At 41.7% G+C, this 21,123-nt stretch overlaps 1 protein-coding gene across 1 annotated transcript in view; it reads right to left on the bottom strand.

Moving 5' to 3' along the window:
- Window positions 1-21,123, bottom strand: part of DDHD1 (DDHD domain containing 1) — a 67,019-nt gene that overhangs the window by 34,499 nt on the left and 11,397 nt on the right. Inside the window, exons 2-4 of the mRNA XM_066551599.1 lie at window positions 18,389-18,562; window positions 6,420-6,548; window positions 4,304-4,451 (exon numbers count right to left, since the gene is read on the bottom strand). Of these exons, the coding sequence (XP_066407696.1) occupies window positions 4,304-4,451; window positions 6,420-6,548; window positions 18,389-18,562 (451 nt within the window). The remainder of the gene's footprint in view (window positions 1-4,303; window positions 4,452-6,419; window positions 6,549-18,388; window positions 18,563-21,123) is intronic.

The following is a 21,123-nucleotide window of genomic DNA, read 5'->3' as shown; positions in this document are numbered from 1 at the left end:
CTGTGCTGACAGACTCTGACCTCCCCAAGAGAACACTGCACTGACCTGAGCTGTGGAAAAGGCTTCCAAAATTAATTAATAGCACTAAAATTACGAGTTTGCAGTTTGAATAGAAGTGTGTAATATCACAAGGTGAAAAAACTTAAAGAGTTTAAAGTTTTAGAACATAATAAAATGTATAAAACAAGACAGAAGTTTTAAGTTTAAGTTTAAAGACAGAAGCTAGTCCTTCTTTACCTTCCTCTTCACCTTCCTCTTCATGGGTTTGGGTGGCAGAACCAACACTCAATATGTGTAACAACATCTCTCCCTCCCATTCACCCACAAATTCAACAAAACCACAGATCAACTTCCATGGAAAAAAAATACATTCCAAATAACAGCATGTGGGTGTGTACAGTACAAAGACATCCCAAAGAGATTTATTTGAAAGCCAACACTCTGCCTTATCACAAACCAAGGAATTCCAGGATTCTGATGGCAAATAAAACCCCCTCCAGTTAAGTACATTCTGCCATAAAACCTTGCTTTGTATTAGGTAGAAATACAGATTATAAAGCCTTCTCCCTGAAAGAAGCATCCCTGTGGTACCAACAGAGCTCAGAGCTCCTGCTGGGGCAGCTGAATCTCTGCTCCAGCCTGGAGGAGGGGCTGTCTCTCCCCAGAAAGTCCCAGGGAATATCAGTGCTGACAGGAGCAGCTTGTTGCACCAGCTGCTGTGCTACATTTAGATAATAAATGTGTTTAACTACACAGAGAAAAAAACAAAATTATGTCACATCCACCACAGACCTGCTCATCCAAGCATCCCTGAGATGGCATCTTTTCCATTTACCTACTCACAGGACACCCTGCAACCACAGCATCCAGCCAGGCTAATGAGGAGGTTGAGCTGCAGTCCTTAATGAAATTAGCACAGATAATTTGGAATTTCCCCGGACAAGGGGTCTCTGTTTTCAGCTCTGTAACCAGCAGGATCTGCCTAATGATGCAGCAGCACCCTGGGAGCTGCACCAGCTTCTTCTCAAGGTGCTAACCTGAGGACAGAATGTGTCAAATGAGCTCTGGTGGGGTCCAGCTGCAGGTTTCCTACTGAAAAATGTGCATTTAAAAGGCAAAAAAAAATCCCACTGACATCTTCTCTCCTTAGCTTTGATTTAAAAGAGTGAATGGTCAAAAAATACTTTTTCTTATTAATTTTCTTTTTCAAAAGGCACCAGTGTTGTCCCGAATGGAAAAGCTTGTAAAAAACCACCCCAAGAACCAAGCAGCACACAAATATCATGGATGAAGGTGCTAACAGAAAGTGCCAGCATGGCTTGTGAGAGCTTGGCAGACATTCCTTCTGAAATCTCTCCCTGCAACATATGGGATGTTCCTCACTGATAAGTTTTAAGCTGTTATTTGAAAAAAAAAAAAAAAAAAGGAAGAGAAAAAATAAAGATACTTCAATCTAAAATGATGCTTTAATTTGCAAATTTTGTGCAGAATGCACAATTTATGCCAATAATTAGCATTTTAAAAGGCTATGCAATGCTGTCTGGTATTTCTTGAGGACTTGAGTGAGATTTACTGAAGCACATAAAGTCTTGTGTCCCTTTTTGAGAAAGTATTTCATATGCTGGGCTGCCAATTAGAGCAGGACTTATGGAATGAATGAACATCTCTGCACTGTGACCTGAGCTGAAGCTAATCCACCCACATATGCCTGTATCTATGGAAAATGGAAGAGGGAGAAAGATAAAACAGAAAAATTTAATGATTCCAAGGCTGAAGCTTTATTTCTGGCCACTGTTAAAACAGCAGCTTATACTGAGGCTATCTGCATTCTGTGTAATTCCATCCCACAAAAATGGAAGTTTTTACATTGATTTTGGTGACTAACTTTGAGCCAAGGGCTGTGGATCCTTTTTTCTCTCTGCTTTGGATTGCTGGCTCTTAAACAAAGTGACTAACAGGGCAGGAAGAGGGGTGGGGAGCTGCAGGTTGGTGCTTTGAGGTGACAAGTGACACACAAGTGACATCAAAAGGTTTACCCTGGCACCCCAGAGGAGGCTGGAGTGGCACCAGGAGCTGTGGGGACACGAGAGGCTGATGACAGGATGGCACAGAGCACACAAGCACTGACCCAGAGTGACAAAGGGAGGGTGACAAAGCTCCCACCACAAAATCCCAGCAATCCCAGCTCTTCCCACGGGAGTCGCTGGGTTTGCCAGCGCTGAAGGAACCTGGAGCTATTTGGGACACACCTACAGCACCATCCAGATCTGTAATTAACACTTTTTCAGTCTCCTCTTCCAGCTAATGAGGGATTCTCAGTGCCACCTCGTCCCCCACACAGCTGCCATCAGGACTTGATAATTCTGCTTCTAGGATTCAAAACCATCTTTTCGGGTGCATAAAATCACAGATTGCTTTGGGTTGTAAAGGATGAAGTTCCAAGCCCTGGCATGAGTGAGGATGCCACCCACTAAACCAGGGCCCCAACCTGGCCTTCAACACTGCCAGGAATGGAGCAGCCACAGCTCTGGGAATCATTCCCAAGAGCCACTTGCAAAGCAAAAGACATTCAGAGAAGAGAATCCACAGCCTTTTTGGTCCCATTTTGCTGTTCAGCCAGGCTCTGTACACAGCAACAGCTCCATCCATGGAGGGCTCCTGTCCTGCTAGGAATGACAACATTCCTGTGTCTCCCCATTCCCCCTCTCTTACAGGTGCAATTTGCTTGCCCACTATCCCTACACCCAGCTCTGAGAGACTCCATTCAAAGATTAACTTTCCCATACCACTTAACCAAAAATGTTCTGCTCAATTCCTTCCCAGCTGTTGCCGAATTCACTGAATTCACCCAGGTACCACTGAGGAACGACATTCCCCAAATGAGGAACCTCTCCCTGCTCAGCAAAGCCACCAACCACGGGAGCCAGAATTGCACACAAAATCCTTCAGGCTGGAAAAAACCTCAAAAGTCAGCAAGTCCAATCCCCACCTTGTCCTGAGAGGAATATTGGATTTGTCTTTCCAAACAAGCTGTGGGTCTGCTGGGTGATAAAACCAGCACTGGGAGATAAAAGAAACAATGGGAAGGATTCCACTGATTGATGAATGGAAAAATATATTTGCTTTTACAAATAAACTTTAGGTTTGCTGATAAATGAAATTAGACATTGAAAGATGAAAGAAAGAATGGGGAAGAAAAACCCCTAAATTCCATATCAATTAAAAATTAAAAGGAGGGTTATACATTAGAGGGGAATCTCTGGTATCAGGTGTTTTGGGGAGTCTGAACCTCTCAAGGACCTCAGCCAAAGGGGAAAAAGATAAGGGAAATGTGGCTGGGAAATTGGGATAAAAAGGAGGCTGCATCCTCCAAAAATTAAGAGATCCCAGGGGAATGCCCCATGGCCTCTCCCTTCATTTGAATAAAGCCAAAGGACTCCTCTGTCTCCTTCTTGGACATAAACCTCTGGTGTTTGTGGATTAATTTTCCTAACACTCTCCAGCCCAGAGCACTGAGTGCCACTTCCTTGGACACCTCCAGGGATGGGGACTCCAAACCTCCCTGTGTGGCATTCACATTCTCTGGAAAAATCCCCTCGCCCAGGATTTTTCTCCTGGGAAGCTGAGAAGCCTCAGAGAAAAGGAAAACAATTCTTATCTCATTTGCTTCTCCTGTGTGGAATGTGTTTGGAGATTGTTTAGCCACAGGTGATTGTTTCATTGGATTCTGAATTGTTTTCACTCTGGCCAATTGGGCCAAGCTGTGTCAGGGCTCTGGAAAGAGTCACAAGTTTTTATTATTAGCTTTTTAGCTAATAATATCTTTTCTGTATTCTTTAATATAATATAGTATTATACAGTAATAAATCAGCCTTCTGAGAACATGGAGTCAGATTCATCATTTCTGCCTTTGTGGGGACATTCCCAGCAAATACAAACCTCCCTGGACAGCCCCTTCCAAAGCTTAACAACCATTCCATGGAGAAATTCCTGCTGAAATCCAAGCTGAGCCTCCCCTGCTGCAACTTGAGGCTACATCCTCTTCACCATTTCCCCAGAAGTCCCAAGTGCTGGTGATAAAATCAGAATAAATCTCTGCTCTTTGGCTCACGGCTCTCCCTAAATTCATACATTCCAATTAACATCAAAATTCATACATTCCAAAACCATCAAAACCCACAACACAAAAGATTAATGACTCAGGAGAAGAGGAGGATGAGGAAAACAGGCAAAGATTCAGCCCAAACCAAAGGCTCTGCTGTCACTCACATTAAGGCTGTTTCAAACACTCCAAGGCACTCACATGGCTGTGTTTTTGATGATCCTTCCTTGGTCCATTTTCTGCCCAATGCCATGCACAACAAACACAATGTGGCTGGTCTGGGGTGGCTTGTCTTCTAATGTGGCTTCTTCTACATAGCCTCTGTGTAGCCTTGTCCCACTGCTTGAAGCTGCAGAAAGAACATTGTCCCACATCAGTGACATTCTGCCAGCTGCAATGCTCTCCTCTGCTGACAGAAGCTTGGCTTTTCTCAGGCCAGCACGTTGAAAATCAGGTAATATAATAGAGAATCATAAAATTAAAGGATTAGCATCTATTTTTAAAATATGTGTGTACAGTACAAAGACATCCCAAAGAGATGAATTTTAAAGCTAACATTCTGCCTTATCACAAACCAAGGAATTCCAGGATTCTGCACCTGATGGCAAATAAAACCCCCTCCAATTAAGTATGTTCTGCCACAATAAAAGTGCCTATATTTTTAATTATAGGCACTTTTAAAGCCCTGAAAGATTTGAGCAGCCAGGTGATATCAACAGCCACCTCCACTGGAAAGGGAATTAATTTCAGGCATGTTTTGGAGACCAGCTCTTCAGAAAACAGTTGTGTAACTGTGCACTCACTTCTACAACACAAAATCCTTCTCCTGGGTGTCTCAATCAATGAAATTCCTTCTGTCTCCCCCTTACTCCCACAGCATGGAAAGATCATGGAAATGACCTGTCCACGTAAGTGTTGTCACTTTATCCACCCCAATTAAAAGAGCATGTTGAAAACCTTTAAAATTTATAATTTTGATAGGGAAAACTTGCTTTATTTTGAGCTGATCCAACCTGAAATTTCCCCCTTGTTCTTCAGTCCAGTGACCAAACCCAATTCCCCAGGGTAAACGTGGGCATTTTCTCCCTGCTGTGCTGACAAACCCATGGGCACAATGTGCCTCCATCCCCCTCTAGTGACACTCAGGGGACCACACCAGGCACCAGTGCTGGCCTCCAAAGCTGGAACTAACAGCTTATTTTGGTTTTAAACAGGAGGAAAACACCCCAAACCCACTGAGGGCATTTTTTACCCAAGACAGGTTTTGTTTATCAAGTGAGTTTCTCTTTGATATTTCTCCTCCATAAATTGTTTGGGCCAGATCTCATTATTTATTACACATTATCCCCATGGTGCTCTGGATAAATGACTTCATTTCTTCTGGAACTGAAGCACTGAATTATATTATTTTTTTAAGGAAAAAATAATTAAGTGTTCACCCAGGAGTCCTGGGGGGTAAGAGGGCATTAATTACTGGGCAGAGGATGCAGAATAAAGTCAGAGCTGTGACCTGACCTTGTCTCTTCAAGGAACAAACCAAATGTGCAGGTTCTTGTTCTGGTGTCCTGCACAGGACAAGTTCCCATTTTCTAGGATGGAAATAACCTGCCTTTTCCTTGAGAGACTCCCCCCTCTCTTCCAACCATCTCAGCTTTGCTGCCTGACTGGGAGTGTTGAGTTTAAATGAGCCTGAATTTCTACTGGAAATAATTTCTGTCTAAATGCCCTTTCCTGTCACTTCATACTTCTGTTTTATGAACAGAAGTAAAGGCTGGATGGAGGTGGGGAGAGGGAAGGTATGGTCATGTATTTAAGGAATGCATCACAATATCTAAGTACCCAGCAGTAAAATGAAGGTTGCAAAAGGAACTGTAATCCTTATATTATTATAGGAATAATCCTAATTTTACATTTAATTCTAATTTAATTCTAATTTTAGCTTCTGGACTCTGCCACTGTAATATTTTCATGTATTTGTTACGTAGTGCTAACTGCTGCATCCAAACCCATCAAAATAAAATTAAACTATGATAAAATTGTAATTTTTAAATTTAAAATTAAATTAAATAAATATAAAATTAAAATATAATAAATATGTAATCTAAATAAAATTTTAAAATATTCTCATCCAAATAGAATAAAATTTAAAAATATTCACATCTAGTTACCATTATTTACACAAGCTAAGGATTCTGAATACTCATATAAAGTAAAAAATGCAATGGCCAAAGTGGGTTACTCACATTAAAACCTTTTGGAGTTAAACTTCAAATGCTGGCATTTACAATATTCTTTACAAAGTTTGGGAAAGATTTACCTTTGGAAAACCCCAACTTTTGTGTGACAGTCCTTGCAATTTTGGATGTTGTGGCATCACTGTACAGATACACCTCATCCACACTGTGCCAGTCCACATGGTTACGGCTCAGCTTTAGACTGTGAATGGCTGCAGCAAAAAGGAATAAATAAATTGAATTTAGGTGGGGAAGAGGGGAAAAAAAAACCCAAAGACAGAGAGAGAGAAGGGTGATTCACACACAGGTTAAAATCTAGAGCTCCATTATGCCTGAATTTGTGTTATTTCTTACCTTGAGGAATTTTTACAGCTGGGTTTAACCTGAGCAGGACAAGCAGCAGTTTGAAGACCACCTGTGAGGACAATTCACATCACTCCCCTCCCACCCTCATTTTGGGGTGAGAAGTACCCAAAATATTCTCTTTAAAGGGGGCAGGGTAATGGATCCTGAAATACTAGAGGTGGGTGTGATGAGCAGGTGGCTGCCCCAGGTATTTTCATCACTAAAAAGTGGAATTTCAGCCCTGTCTCCCATGAGAGCTGCTCTGCTCTAACACAGAGGCTCCCACGGCTCCCCTGCATTTCTCCCCTTTCAGAAATATCTCAGAGCTGGAAATGCAGCTCAATGAGCCTCTGAATGGGCAATTTCTGGCACAGAACAGAATGTAGCTCTTTGAAAAGCCACTAAGAGCTCTGGTGGTTGGGGTTTTTTTTCCTGTGCACTGATTGTGTTTTTCCAGATTTGGAACTGATTGAGCTCTGAGCCCGACCTCATGACACACAGCCTGACTGTCAGGATTAAACAACAGGCACGTTGTTATGCAAATCAAAATCATCTCAGGCTTGGAGCTTGCAGGAGCCAAGCAGTGCAGACAGCTGGGTTACAATAATTTGGATTTCACCAAAATTCGCTGCTGAGGTCTCACTGAACGTGGGGTGCACAGAATTTGCAGAGCTGACAACAGCAATAGCCCTGTGACCAAAGAAATGGTGATTTATCTGTCACTGCTCTTGCTGGGAAGTCCAAAGTCATGGAAAACACCCAGAGGGGCTGTTTTGGGGTTGTTTTTTCCACAGCAAGCAGAGCTCTAACCTGTCTCCTCCTTGAATCACCCAAATGAATTTTTTATACTCTTCTAAAAACATTCTGAGAAAGCCTGAGCCGTCACAATTTCCAATTTTAACTCTGCTACAGCACAAAGCAGCCAGGCTCACCCAGATGTTGTGACCTTTCTCCAGCAAAATTTTTTGTTTCTTTGCCAAAGCAGACAGACTTGACACAGACTGATGAAAAACTAAACAAAATCTGTAAGGAGCATGGGGATTAAGAGAGGATTACCCCTTGTGTTGTGGTAAACAACTGATTCACCAAAATAACTGGAATTACATCCTTGTTTTCCACTAGAAGAGCAGGAAGAAGAAAGAAATGAGCCTGGCTTTGAAGAGCAGAGATGGTCTGTCCAGGAGGTGCTCAGGAATTTGTTCCAGCTGCATTCTGCAAAATCCCTCTGAGAGAATGATCCTGGGGAAGCTGGCAGAGGAAGGGTGGAAGTTTGGTGCCTTTGGAGGGTGTTGTGTTCAACATCCAAAAAAAAAAAAAGGGGAAGAGACCTGGTTGAATCTCTGGAAAAACAGCAGTTTGTGGAGCAGCGATCCTCAAATTCCTTCTGGAATCCAGTCCAGCCTCTCTACTGGAAGGAACATAAAGGAACAAGTAGCTTTTCCCTACCCTGCATTAATTATTCCCACTTGGGAAGAACAAATTCCTCACTTTTATGCTGTTCATGGATGTGGAAGGAACATCAACATCAATTACAAGATGTGGAAGAACCAAAGTATTTGAAATGAAGTTCCCAAGGCCAAATGTGAGGTTCTGCACCTGGGTCAGGGCAATCCCAAGCACAAATTGAGGCTGGAGGGAGAATGGATGGAGAGCAGCCCCAAGGAGGAAGATTTGAGGGTGCTGGTGGATGAGAAGATCAACGGGACCCAGCCGTGTCGTCTGCAGGCCAAATGTGCCCTGGGCTGCATCCAGAGAAATGTCACCAGCACAAAGCTGGGGGGGCTCAGGCTGGAGAAGAAAAGGATCCAGGGAGAGCTGAGAGCTGTTGGATGCCTGGGAATTGCTGAGTATTCCAGACTTTCTGTGCTGCCAGGCTCTGGCCCCCAAGAGAACACTGCACTGACCTGAGGCCGTGGAGAAGCTCCCAAAATGGAATGACAGAACTGGGATTGTGGGTGTGGGGTTTGAATAGAAAATGTGTGATATCACAGGGTGGGAAACTTAGAGTTTAAGGTTTTAAAATATAGTAGTATGTATGGAGCAAGATGGAGGTTTCAGGGTGGAGGCTGCTCCTTCTTCTCCACCTTCTTCTCCATGGGTTTGGGTGGTTTTGTGTAATTGGATAAAAAAGTCCCCATTGCAGCCATGGTGGTTGGTTATTGGGTTAAAAGTGAAAATAATTGAGGTGTCATTTCTTAATTGGACAGTTTATCCTTAAAAGGCCTTGTAGAGAGAGAGATGGGCTCCATTTTTAGTTTGTTAGAGAGAAGTGCTGCAGAACTCAGGGTTTGTGAGACTGTAACAGAGATAAGAACTGATAAACATCTGAGTCCCAACAAGAAATATAATCTTGAGCATTTAATCCCCATCCTGGAGAAAAAAAGAAGATAAAACTCAACACAGAGCCCCTTCCAAAGCCTGAAGGGGCTCCAGGAGAGCTGGAGAGGAGCTGGGGACAAGGGATGGAGGGACAGGACATAGGGAATGGATTTAAACTGGAAAAGAGTAGGTTTAGGTTGGATATTGGGAAGAAATTCTGCCTCTGAGGAGGGGAGGCCCTGGCACAGGGTGCCCAGAGCAGCTGTGGCTGCCCCTGGATCCCTGGAAGTGTCCCAGGCCAGGCTGGACGGGGCTTGGAGCAGCCTGGAAGGTGTCCCTGCCCATGGCAAAGGCAGCACTGGATGAGCTTTAAGGTCCCTTCCAACTGAAATCTTTCTGGGATTTGATTCTGTGATTATTTGACAGTGAAGGGATTATTAAAACCCTTGAGAGTTCAACCAAAAGGAGCTTCTGCTGCTGACAGCCCCAGGGGGTGTTCATAGTGAGACAGGGAACACTAAAATGTGTCTTTGGGGAGGATTTGACAGCAGTCTGAAAAGAAACATCCTAAAAAAACCCTAAAATATTCCAAGTGTGCTTGGCAGGCATGGGATTTTACAGACTGACACTGCTGGTTTGGAGCTGAGCCTGAGGAAGGGGAAGTGATGTTTCTTGAGGATGAGGACAGGATTGACAGAAGGACTGTCCTGAGAAGCTCCAGAGGGGCTCAGAGTGGCAGCTCAGGGTGTCCCAGGTGCCAGGGAGCCACCAGGGCGTGTCACAGCCTGGCTGAGGGAGCCCAGGGGCAGAATTCAGATGAGGCAGCAGGACAGGCACAGGGGAATCAATCTCTTCTTGCTCATCCTCCAGGAGCACAAACTCCACACCTGAGGGGGCTCTCCAGGGTACCAGGCTGGGATGGTGCTGAGCTTCACTGAGATCTGACTGTCCATAAATCCATGGGGATAGACATCTCCCTCTGGACCTGACTCCAAGAACTTGGAGGGGATTTTAAAAGAGGGGGAACAACTTTTTACATGGGGAGATAGAGAGAGGACAAGAGGGAAAGGTTTTAAACTAAAGGAAGAGAGATTTAGATTAGATTCAAGGAAGAAATTCTTCACTCAGAGTGGGGAGGCTCTGAGGTTGCCCAGAGAAGCTGTGGCTGCCTCTGGATCCCTCTGCATCCTCCAGGAGCATAAATTCCACACCTGAGGAGTCTCTGCAGGGTACCAGGCTGGGATGGTGCTGAGCTTCACTGAGATCTGCATGTCCATAAACCCACATGGACAGAAAATTCCTCTGGCCCTGACTTCTAAAGGATTTGTTCCCACCTGGCACTGACAGCATTCCCACAGACATCCCTCTGTAGGTGCATCTTCCTCAGATGCAGAAAAGCCCTGCAGAAAACCCCTGCACACTTTCCTGGAGAAGAGAAGGCTCTGGGAAAACCTTGCAGCAGCCTCCAATGTCACTGTCATATTTTCTGGAAAAATCCCAGGATTTCTTCTCCTGTGAAGCTGAGAAGCCTCAGAGAAAAATGAAAACAAGAATTATCTCATTTGCTTCTCCTGTGTCTTGCTGCTTTGCAATGTGGTTTGGAGATTGATTGATTGGTTTCATGTGAATTGTTTTAACTTAATGACCAATCACAGTCCAGCTGTGTCAGGGCTCTGGAGAGAGTCACAGGTTTTTCATTATTATCTTGTTAAGCCTTCTGTCTGTATCCTTTCTCTGTTCTTTAGTATAGTTTAGTATAGCATTCTTTAATATAATATAATATCATAAAATAATAAATTAGCCTCCTAAGAACATGGAGTCAATTCATCATTTCCTTCCTGCCATGGGGGACCCTGAAAATACCACACTCCAAGAACTTGGAGGGGGATTTTAAAAGAGGGAGAATAACCTTGTACATGGGGAGATAGAGGAGAAGAGGGAAGGGTTTTAAACTAAAGGAAGAGAGATTTAGATTATATTTAAGGAAGAAATTCCTTATTCAGGGTGGGGAGGCTCTGGGGTTGCCCAGAGAAGCTGTGGCTGCCCCTGAATCCCTGAAGTGTCCAAGGCCAAGCTGGACATTGGGGCTTGGAGCAATCTGGGAAGATGTGGAATGAGATGGGATTTAAGGTCCTTTCCAGCCCAAGCTCTTCTGGAATTTTCCCCAGGGATTGAAGGCCAAGTCCTTGGAGATGAGGCCAAATTTTGGGTTCTTTTTTTTGCCAGAACTTAGAAATGAAACATTTTTCAGGGACACCAATGAAGAAAGACACCTCTAGTATGAGCATGTGAAAAGCTCAGCCCTGCTGGAGAAGGAAGATGGAAAGAATCAAGAAAGGATTTTTTTCAGCTGAAGAAATCAGTGGTTGCTATCACACAAACTCCAGTTTCACCAAGAGAGATGAACCCTGAGGGAAAAAAAATCCCCCCAAAAAGTTGAAACCTGAAAAATGAACCTTAAAACACAAACCAGATATTCCTAAAGCCTTGCAGAACCTGATCTCCATGAGGCTTTTGACTCATCTTGAGTCAAAGAAATGGAGAATAACAGCAGGAGCAGAAACCTTGCACTGTGTTTTGCACATGGAAACATCCTCCCAGCCTGAGGAGCCGAGCACCTCCTGGGGCCAACTGCTCACACCTGAACCCCTTTTTTAGCTAAATACCTGCTTCTCTCCTTATGCTTTCATCCACCTGCCAAGAGCAAAGCACGGCGTGGATCTTCTCTCCCCAGAGTCTGACGGTGCTCAAGTCAAAATCAATCCAGGGAAAAGCATCTTTGGAGTGCTCAGGGCTGACACTGCCTCCAAGGACAAAGGCACTGTCATTCCAGCCAGGACAGAGACCAGAGCAGGGATAGACACTGTCTCAAAACCTCTCCTGCCTTCTTTTTTATTTTTTCCCCCACCAAGGATTTTTAAATTAGTCTGTCTTGCAAGCAGCAGGTGCCACACAAAAGCCTGACACATGGTACAGGGAGCTGAGAACATAATTTGGCTGCTGTTGTTCCTTCTGAAATGAATCTCAGGTTCTGCTACAGAAACCTGTAGATTTAAAAACCTTTTCTTATTTTTTTAAGAGCCATTAAAAAGGCCATTGCTCTTAATTAAAAATGTCTCACATTGCTGTCATTTATACATTGTACTTCATCACCTCTCAATTCATCACTATTTGTCACACAACCACCTAATTTCAATTTTTTTTTAATTTGAGCACGTTCATTACCACAACTAGCATGATTTGAGAGGAAACCAAATGCACAACACAATTTTAGAATTTCAATTTACAAAAGAAAAGGCAGAAATCCTTTCTTATTGCTTGAATTACACTGATTCACCTTTAACAGACTTGGGTTCACTGTGTGAGAAGAGGCAGGAAAAACATTTTGATTTCTGGCATTTTCCATTTGGACCAAATCACATTAAAAAAATAATTAAAGGAAGTCAAGAGGCAAACATTTATACATGTCAAAATAAATTCTCAAGAGTTCACAACATCCCCAGGAGCTACAAGAACACAAGGTATGACAAGAACAACTCTAAACCTACCACGTGCATTTCCATTTTAAATGAAAGGTTTTAGAAGTCAGTGGAAGTTTAATCACTCCTGGCTTTAGAGGTGGCAGAGAGAGCCCAGTGACAAGAACTTTGGAGCCTTCTGCAATCATTAATGGCTCCTGTAAGATCTCCCCCACTTTCTGAAATAAATTTGCAGGACATCAGCTGCTGCAAAGGTCAGGGCTGTTTTCTGCAGCTCAGCAGCCTTGAGCTATAATCCACAAGCTTCCCTTTTTCCAGCCCATGGCCAGGGACTCATTCCATTCCAAAGCTGCAGCAAAGATGAATTATAACTTAAAATTAAAGATTATTATCCAAAAGAAAGCAGCAAACAAAACATTATCAGGAAGGAACCCTCTGTTCCTTCTCTGACAGCATTAATCTCATCCCAGGCCTGCAGCAATCCTAAAAAAATTCCCTTTTATTTTATTGCAAAAGCCAAATCACACCAAAGAGTGCAAGAAACAAATATTCACAGTTTTCATCAGCCACAAACAATTCCAATAAGAATTACTGCATGACACTATGAGCATCTACTTCTCTCTAGGACTCACAACACTTCTACTTTTCCTCTAAGCTTTAGGATGCTTTTTCCTTCCCCTTGGAAAGAAATTGCATGGATACAGCTCAAAAAACTGAAGCATGTAAATCTAACATTTAACTGAGACAAGCAAACTAGAATTTAAAGCTTCCTGAGCCAGAAGCACTACCCAAAAAATATTAAAAAAAAAAAAAAGAAATCTCCAATTACTGTACCTTGGGAATGCTTTCTCTTAAGACATGCAGCATCTGATTTCTCCTTATATCCTCTCCATTTGAACAAAGAAGGGAGGGAGAAGGGAGGGAGGTAGTAGAGAACTAAAAGTAAAAACACTGAGCTTCAAAGTAAAATTTTTAAAAGGGGTGTCATTTTTTTTTCATTAGTATCACCATTTTTAGAAAAAAAAAAAAGAAAAAGGCACATTTTCTAAAAAGAACTAAAATGTACATATATATTAAAAAAACCAAAAAAACAACCAGATTTTGTAGCAGAAGTGTCAGGTTCCAAACTCAATTTTTTCACTCTTCACAAGCAGTTATGACATGACAGCAGAGCTAAAAGGCATCAGTAAGAGGCACTGGGACATGGTGCCACCAGAGTCACCTAAAGCATCACCCCCCTCCTTGGTACAGGGTAAAACACACTGACCCTTCCTAAATGTGCACTAAAAACCTCAAATTTAAGCACGGCTCTTGACTTTCCCCCCCCCCTAAACAGTGTAAGAGGATGGTTAAAAGTTAGATTAGACAAAATCTCCTGCTCTTGCCCTGTTCTGCAAGGTCTCAGCACTCCCTGATGCAGCAAAGTGAGTGACATTCCACACCTGTGTCACCTGCCCCAGGTGTCCCCACAGCTCTCAGTGCAGGTGCAAATGAAATGTATTTATTGTTGCACATCACTTCTCTGGGCGGGGGGCAGGAAAATCAAAAATAAATTCTCAGAGCTACAGCACTGGGGATTCCACAGAATAATTTAATTTGCAATATTGCACTGGCTTTTTAACTTCCCTCAGGAAGAATCGACACAGGAAACGCAAGGAAAGTAGAAGAAAAATTGCTTTTCATGGTGAGGGTGGTAAAATACTGAACAGGCTGCTCAGAGAGGTTGTGGAGTCTGTTGGTGGAGATACTGAAAATCCCACAGGAAACATCCTGAGCAAGCTGCTCTCATCAGAGCATCCCCAGAGATCCCTCCTGACCTGCACAAGTCTCCAATTCTATGAACAGGAATTTCCCATCTAAAGGTTAACTTAGCTGTGCCAAAAACCTATATGAATTTTTTATACAGTGAGGAAATACTATTTGAAAGCTAAGACAAAAAAAGAAAATCAGCTCTTCCAAATGCAATTTTTAGAGGTTTTGTGGCCTTGACCACACACTGAAATTCTCTAAGAAAAAACCCAACAGAGTTCTGCTGTCTCAAAATCAATGCATTGGAATATTAATCCTAACTGACAGGTTTTTTTATTTCTGTATGTCTATCATGGAATCACAGACTATTTTTTGGCAGAGGCACTGCTAGGGTTCATCTGCTCCAATCCTCTTCACAGATCAGGATCAACTTCAAAGTCAGATCCAATTTCAGGTTTGAATCGGGTCACTTGGGTGATTTCCAGCTGAATTTTGAGCATCTCTCTGTGCAAATACAAAGAGCTGTATCTGCTCCTATCCCACCTTCCTGAAATATGGGTCTCCTCAAGCCAGGTCTCATCAGCTTTTGGAGATCTATTTCACACCCAAGATAGCTCAGCTACCTTAGACTAAAGCATAAAATCAGCAGGATGGCTTCTGTGGGAGTGTTAGAAACAAAAAGGTTTTAATAAAAGGCAAAATAACAAAACTCTTTACAGAGAAAAGCCGAGCCAGGTGCAAGAGGTCCTCTTGCCCCTGGTAAAACACCTCACAAAAGTGATTTGTTTCTTTGTTCTCTTCTTTTTCTAGTAAATTGCCCAGGTGGGACTTTTTGGCTTCTGTCCCATTAGCCATCCTTAAGTTTGAGGTGAAGTCCCCCAGATCCTATGAGATGCCTTTTCACCTCATTGAAGAAAGAAACTTCTAAGTTTATTTCCTTTTTAAGGGAACAAAAAATAAGTTTTGTCATTCTGTCAACAAAACCCACATTCCTATACCTCCCTATCCCATAAATAAAGCTTTCAGCTTCACTCCATCATCACTAAATGAATATACCTGAAAAAGGTCATGGAGCAATGGATGATAGGAACTTAACTGGTCTTGTTTTATCTGACAACAGCCTGGATATGTCAGAAATCTCTGGAAAATGCTTTTCCTTTGATGGGCCACTTCAGATAGGTGCTGAACTCACTGCCTGCCTAAGCATGAAGAAAAGGCAGTTTCTAGATCTTCTGTCATTCTGTAAATTTTAAAATAACTTTCTGTCACACACATGTCCCTCTCCAGCTCTCCTGGAGCCCCTTGAGGCTCTGGAAAGGGCTCTGAGCTCTCCTGGGGCTTCTCCTCTCCAGGGGCAGCACCCCCAGCTCTCCCAGCCTGGCTCCAGAGCAGGAACAGAATTCCAGAGGGGTCTCAGCAGAGCAGGGGGGGACAATCCCCTCCCTCGACCTGCTGGCCAAGCTCCTTTTGATCAAAAAATGCCCCATTTTTGAACCCTGCCATTAAAACAATAATTTATCTGATGCACTGAAAGGGATCAGGCACCAAGAGGAGTCACTGGCATCAGGCACCATAAACCAAGCTCATTTTGCAAGGCATGGAATGGAATGGTTTGTGAGGATGAAAATCAAAATGCAAACTACAGATTGCTCAGCAAAGGAGTGATCTCCAGGCTGCCCCATGGGAAACAGAGCCTGCAGAATCACTTCTTGTCATCTGTGCTTTTCTGTTCCCTGCTGCATTTAAAGCTCCTTGTGCTCCCAAAAAAAAAATACAACAAACTTTTATTTGTAAAGAATAACCCAAATATCAGCATGGGCATCGTGTTATTTGTTGGCTGCAGGTTGCAGACCCTCCTGAATAATTCTGCACCTTCAGAGGAGGGTTTGCTGGGATTAACAGTTTAATAATGGGACATTTATCCCTCCTATCACCCCCAAAAGCCCTGGATGAAGCTTGGTTATTTCCTTGTTAACCAGCTGCAATCCAGGATTAATAAATGAATCAGAATTAATAAATTTAATACAATTAATAGAATTAATAAATTTAATTACTGGAGTAATCCTTGGTACATAGGGGCTTTTACAGCAGTTTGTATTAATTTTGCTGAGGAATCAGAGGGCATGGCCAGTTTTTCATCCCTCACAAGGTTTTATTACAGCACTGGGAACAGCCACTGCTTCCCAATGGATATTTCCAGATTTATCTCAACTTTCACTGATCATGAACAACAAGTACCTGTACACCCTGATGGCACCAAAACCTGCTTCATCCAGGATGCAATTACAGCAAAATGGAGCATTTAAGAAACTTATAAACTGAATTCAGCTAATTTTGTTTATTTCACCAGTTGCACAGCTTCTCCCAGTGCCACTGCAGATGGCATCTGTGCATGCCAGAGGATCCAAGAGGTATTGAGAGGCAAATTAAAATGACAAAACCACTTTTCACACACTGTCAGCTGTAATTGTCCTGCAACTCTCCTATTATTACCAAAAAACCCCGTTGAAACCTACTGGTGACTTGACATATATACCACTGAAGTGATGCCATACATAGCTTGGGGGTTTTGTTTGGTTTTTTGGGGGTTTGCTTTTTGTTATTTTGGTTTTGCCTTTTTCCTTCTACTGGCACCTGAATTTGTGGTTTCTTTTCCTGATCTTTTACATTTTCATAAATACCAATGGTCGTATCTTTCTCATCACTCTCCCCAGTCCATCCAGCATCAAATCTGAAAATTTCTGTTCCACAGTCCAGACTTTATCTGAAAAAAATCCCAACCCTGATCTCTCTTATTTACTCTATAAGAAGAATCCAAGTACCACTGCAGCCTTCCCTCAACAATTAAACTACCAAAAGGCTGGGAGCACTCAGGAACCACAAAGATTTGCTTTCCATGTAAAAAACCATAAATCCCTGCCACTAACAACCCTGAGCTTTGTGCCTCTGGGACAAGAAATCAGGAATACAGGTGAAGTGCCTTCCAGAAGGATGTTTGCACAGGCACAGAGCTCTGGCTCAGGGCTCACACCACCTCATGCACCTTTTGGACAGAGCTGTTTTAGCAGAAAATTGTTCTGCAGCCTTGTCCAGGTGAAAAGATCATTTAAAGTAGGACAAAAAAGGAAAAAATATTCATAAAGTCCACACTAGTTTTAAAGGGGAGTTAAAAACTCTCAGTAATGCTGAAAAAACTCCCTAAATCAAGAAATGACACTTTGGTTTTCCTTACAGTGATTACACAATTTATTGCTGGGCTTCCAATTTATGAACAAGGCTTTACTTGTGTGCTCACACATAAGAAGTCATGGCCAAAACACAGCCATTCCCACACTGTGTAACTGCTCTGCACAAAGCTCCACTTCAAAAATAAAGTTTCTTTGTAAAGAATAACACAACCAAATCCCTGCTGCAATATCTTGAGGGCCCTCTGTACTTGAAGCTTGTGCTTTGTAGATTGTTCAAGCAAGAGACAGCCAAAAGTGTGAAGGGCAAAAATTCTGATTATTTGCTGTGCAACACCTGCTCTGAGCAATCAATTTAACTGTGTACATTAAATAACAGACCAGTAATTTCAGTAATCTTGAAAATGTTCCATGCAGCAGACCAAGACTCTCAGCAACACCACCTGAACATCCTCAGCCTGCTCATTAAAATGTAAGGACTTCCCCAACAGAATGCATGCCCAAGATTTACTGCAGCTGAAAACTAATAAATCCAGCCTGAATCAAAATGGAAAGTGGAATGTGATTTGTAAAAATGATCCCACTCCCTTTAGGGCAGAATTAGGGATGCTGAGAGAATTAGGGATTGCAGAGAGCAATCAGCCAGTTTGCCTTTGGACACTGACTCCTCTTGTCCCATTGAGAGATTTCAGTTTGAAATGAGATCTCAAACACAATTAGAAGATATGAAACACAATGGGAACAAGATGTTTCTCCATAACTCTAATTTTTACTTTCTTAATTTACTTACTTAATTTTTAATTTTTAATTTCCCCAAACCAGCTGCAGCAGGAAATCCCACACTGGAAAATGGGAGAACAAACTGATATTCCCCAATTGACAGGATGAAAAACCAAAGCAGATCACATTCTTACTTAGGAAAAGCAGACCTCAAGTGTCCAAAAAAATGTATTATAGTGATCTAAACAATCTTACCCTCCTTCCCATCAACAGGTTTGGATATTTCCATATCAAAGCTCTCCTGCAGCTGCTGGCCTCTGAAGCGGTTGAGATGCTCCTGCTCTATTAAATTACTTTCCTCCTCTTCCAGAGGTTGCCAAGTTCCATCAATAAACCACTGTCCACGCATGACAGGGATCTTTTCAGACTCTAAAAAAATAAAAATACAAAAAAAAGAGATTTTTTTAAAGCAAGAAATCACAAACTGAGAGCAGGAAATGGAGTGTAATCTGCAAACCTGAGCTAATGAAGTTTCCCAGCTGTGTGTGAGGATGTAAGAGATGGACAGAAAAACAGAATTCCAGAATGTTCTAGGTTGGAAGAGACCTTAAAATGGATACAGTGCCACCCCTGCCATGGCAGGGACACCTTCCACTACCCCAGGTTGCTCAAAGCCCCATCCAGCCTGGCCTTGGACACTTCCAACAACCCAAATTACACATCAATTAGCATAAATGGGGGCATTTAAAAATGCAAGTTGTTTGTTTTTAATTAAAATCAGTGTTTTACTGAGGGCTGGTTTTGGTTACTGCTGTTCTCGTTTCAGTTTCAGTTCTCCAAACGAGGAAAGTGGGGGCTCAGCATTTGCTGTGCACGTGGCAGAAGAGAAATCTCTTTAAAAAAAATATAACTTGGTGCTTATTCTGTATCAAACTGTGCTGCATTGTTGCCCACATTTACCACAGGGAGCAAAAATTCCCCTCTTATAACCAGGACAGTGACATCCATTGTAACTCAGCTTTGAATTCCTCCTCCTACATCTGGAAAATCAAGGAGAAATTCAGTGACCCACAAGCCTCAAAAATCCCAAATCCAGGTTTTTATGGCATTAACACAGATTTGGGTCTGCTGAGAGCACAGAGCAGTGGGACCAGTGACCTCCAGTGCACACAGGGAGTGTACATGTATATATATATATAAAAATATACATATATATATATACACATATACACACACATATATACACATATATTTTTGTATATATTTTATATATATTTTATATATATTTTTATATATTTTCATATATATTTTTTATATATTTTATATATATTTTTATATATTTTCATATATATTTTTATATATATTTTATATATATTTATATATTTTTATATATTTTATATATATTTTATATATATTTTTATATATGTATATACACATATATGTATGTATATAAATAGATATTTTATAAATATATATTATATTATTATTAAATATATATGTATAAATATATGTATTTATATTATTAAATATAAATACATATATATTTATATACATATACACACGTATGTTAATATATACACACATATACATTTATATATAAAATATATATAAAATACATGTACATTTCTACTTATACATACATATATACACACACCTATATTTGAATATATATCTATATATGTGTGTATATATGTATATATGTGTGTGTATATGTGTATATATGTATATATATGTGTGTATATGTGTGTATATATGTATATATATGTGTATATGTGTATATATGTATATATATGTGTATATGTGTATATATGTATATATATGTGTGTATATATGTATATATATGTCTATATATGTGTATATATATATGTTTGTATAGACTGACTCAGCCAAAACCAAATATCCTGTGTGTGCTACACTGACCACAAAGATTTAGCTCTACAAAGCAAGTAAGAACTCAACCACAAAAAAAGGCTTAAGGAAAAAAAAAAAACAAAAGAGAAGAAGGGGAAAAAATAGGCTTCACTGCTCCAAGATCTGCTCTGACCTGGAACAGGGTAGGAAAAAAGCTGGTAAGGACAAATTGGAAAACAAACAATAGATGCAAACACACAGTAAATGAAATTCAGGTGCAAATTAAACATGAAACAATGGATTTCAGAGTGACTGAGCACAGGAGGGATCTCTGATCTCTCAGCAGAGCTGGATGGGGTGACCCAGCCACGGGCAGCGATTTTTGGTCTGGTCCCAAAGCTCTGTGAGCACAAGCTCAGGTCCCAAAAGCTCCAGGTTCTGTGCTGCCTCCAGTACAGACACACCACAGGTGCTGGCTGTGCCCAAAGTCATTTCCACACCAACTGTGCCAGGTGAGAACGTGCCAGAGAACTGCAAACAGCTCCAAAATTCACTCAGAACCTCACAACTCCTCTGAATTTTTCATCCCTCAGACCACTGAATCAAAAGGAAAATCACCTGGAAATCGTCTCCCCATGGGGCAAGGAAATTTCAAATTAATTTCAAGGAAATGAATCCTTGAAAATATCAGAAAAACCCAAGTTCTGAGTGGCTGTAAAATGCCCAAGTCAGCAGTACCTCCAAGTTGCACAGGAAATTCAATATTTCATGAAAATTTAGATTAATTTTGGATCATCCCATCAATGCAGGGTGAAAGATGAATATTTATTTTTCATGAACTGAAAGTTAACCACACCAGTCTCTTTCCTTAGCCTTTGCTGTATTCCCAGACATTTTACACCTGTCAGAAATCCACATTTCTCAGTGCACACAGATCCAGCCAGGCTGCCCTGCCAAACAAAGCTCTGTCTGTAGGAAGAAATGAAATGGGAGGGGAAATAAAGGCTCCCATTGTGGCTGCAGCAGTGACAGGGCTCTGTCAGATGTTAATCCTCACTGGGAAAATCTGTGAGCAATTCCTTAATTCTTGACTAAGCAGCCTGGTGAGGCTCCATTCACTGAATCCACAGGCAGAAATA

Source organism: Molothrus aeneus, chromosome 6, assembly GCF_037042795.1.
Source record: "Molothrus aeneus isolate 106 chromosome 6, BPBGC_Maene_1.0, whole genome shotgun sequence".
In the NCBI taxonomy this organism is placed as follows: domain Eukaryota; kingdom Metazoa; phylum Chordata; class Aves; order Passeriformes; family Icteridae; genus Molothrus; species Molothrus aeneus.
The sequence above is the reverse complement of the archived record's forward strand: the minus strand, read 5'-3'. Positions and strand labels throughout refer to the sequence as shown.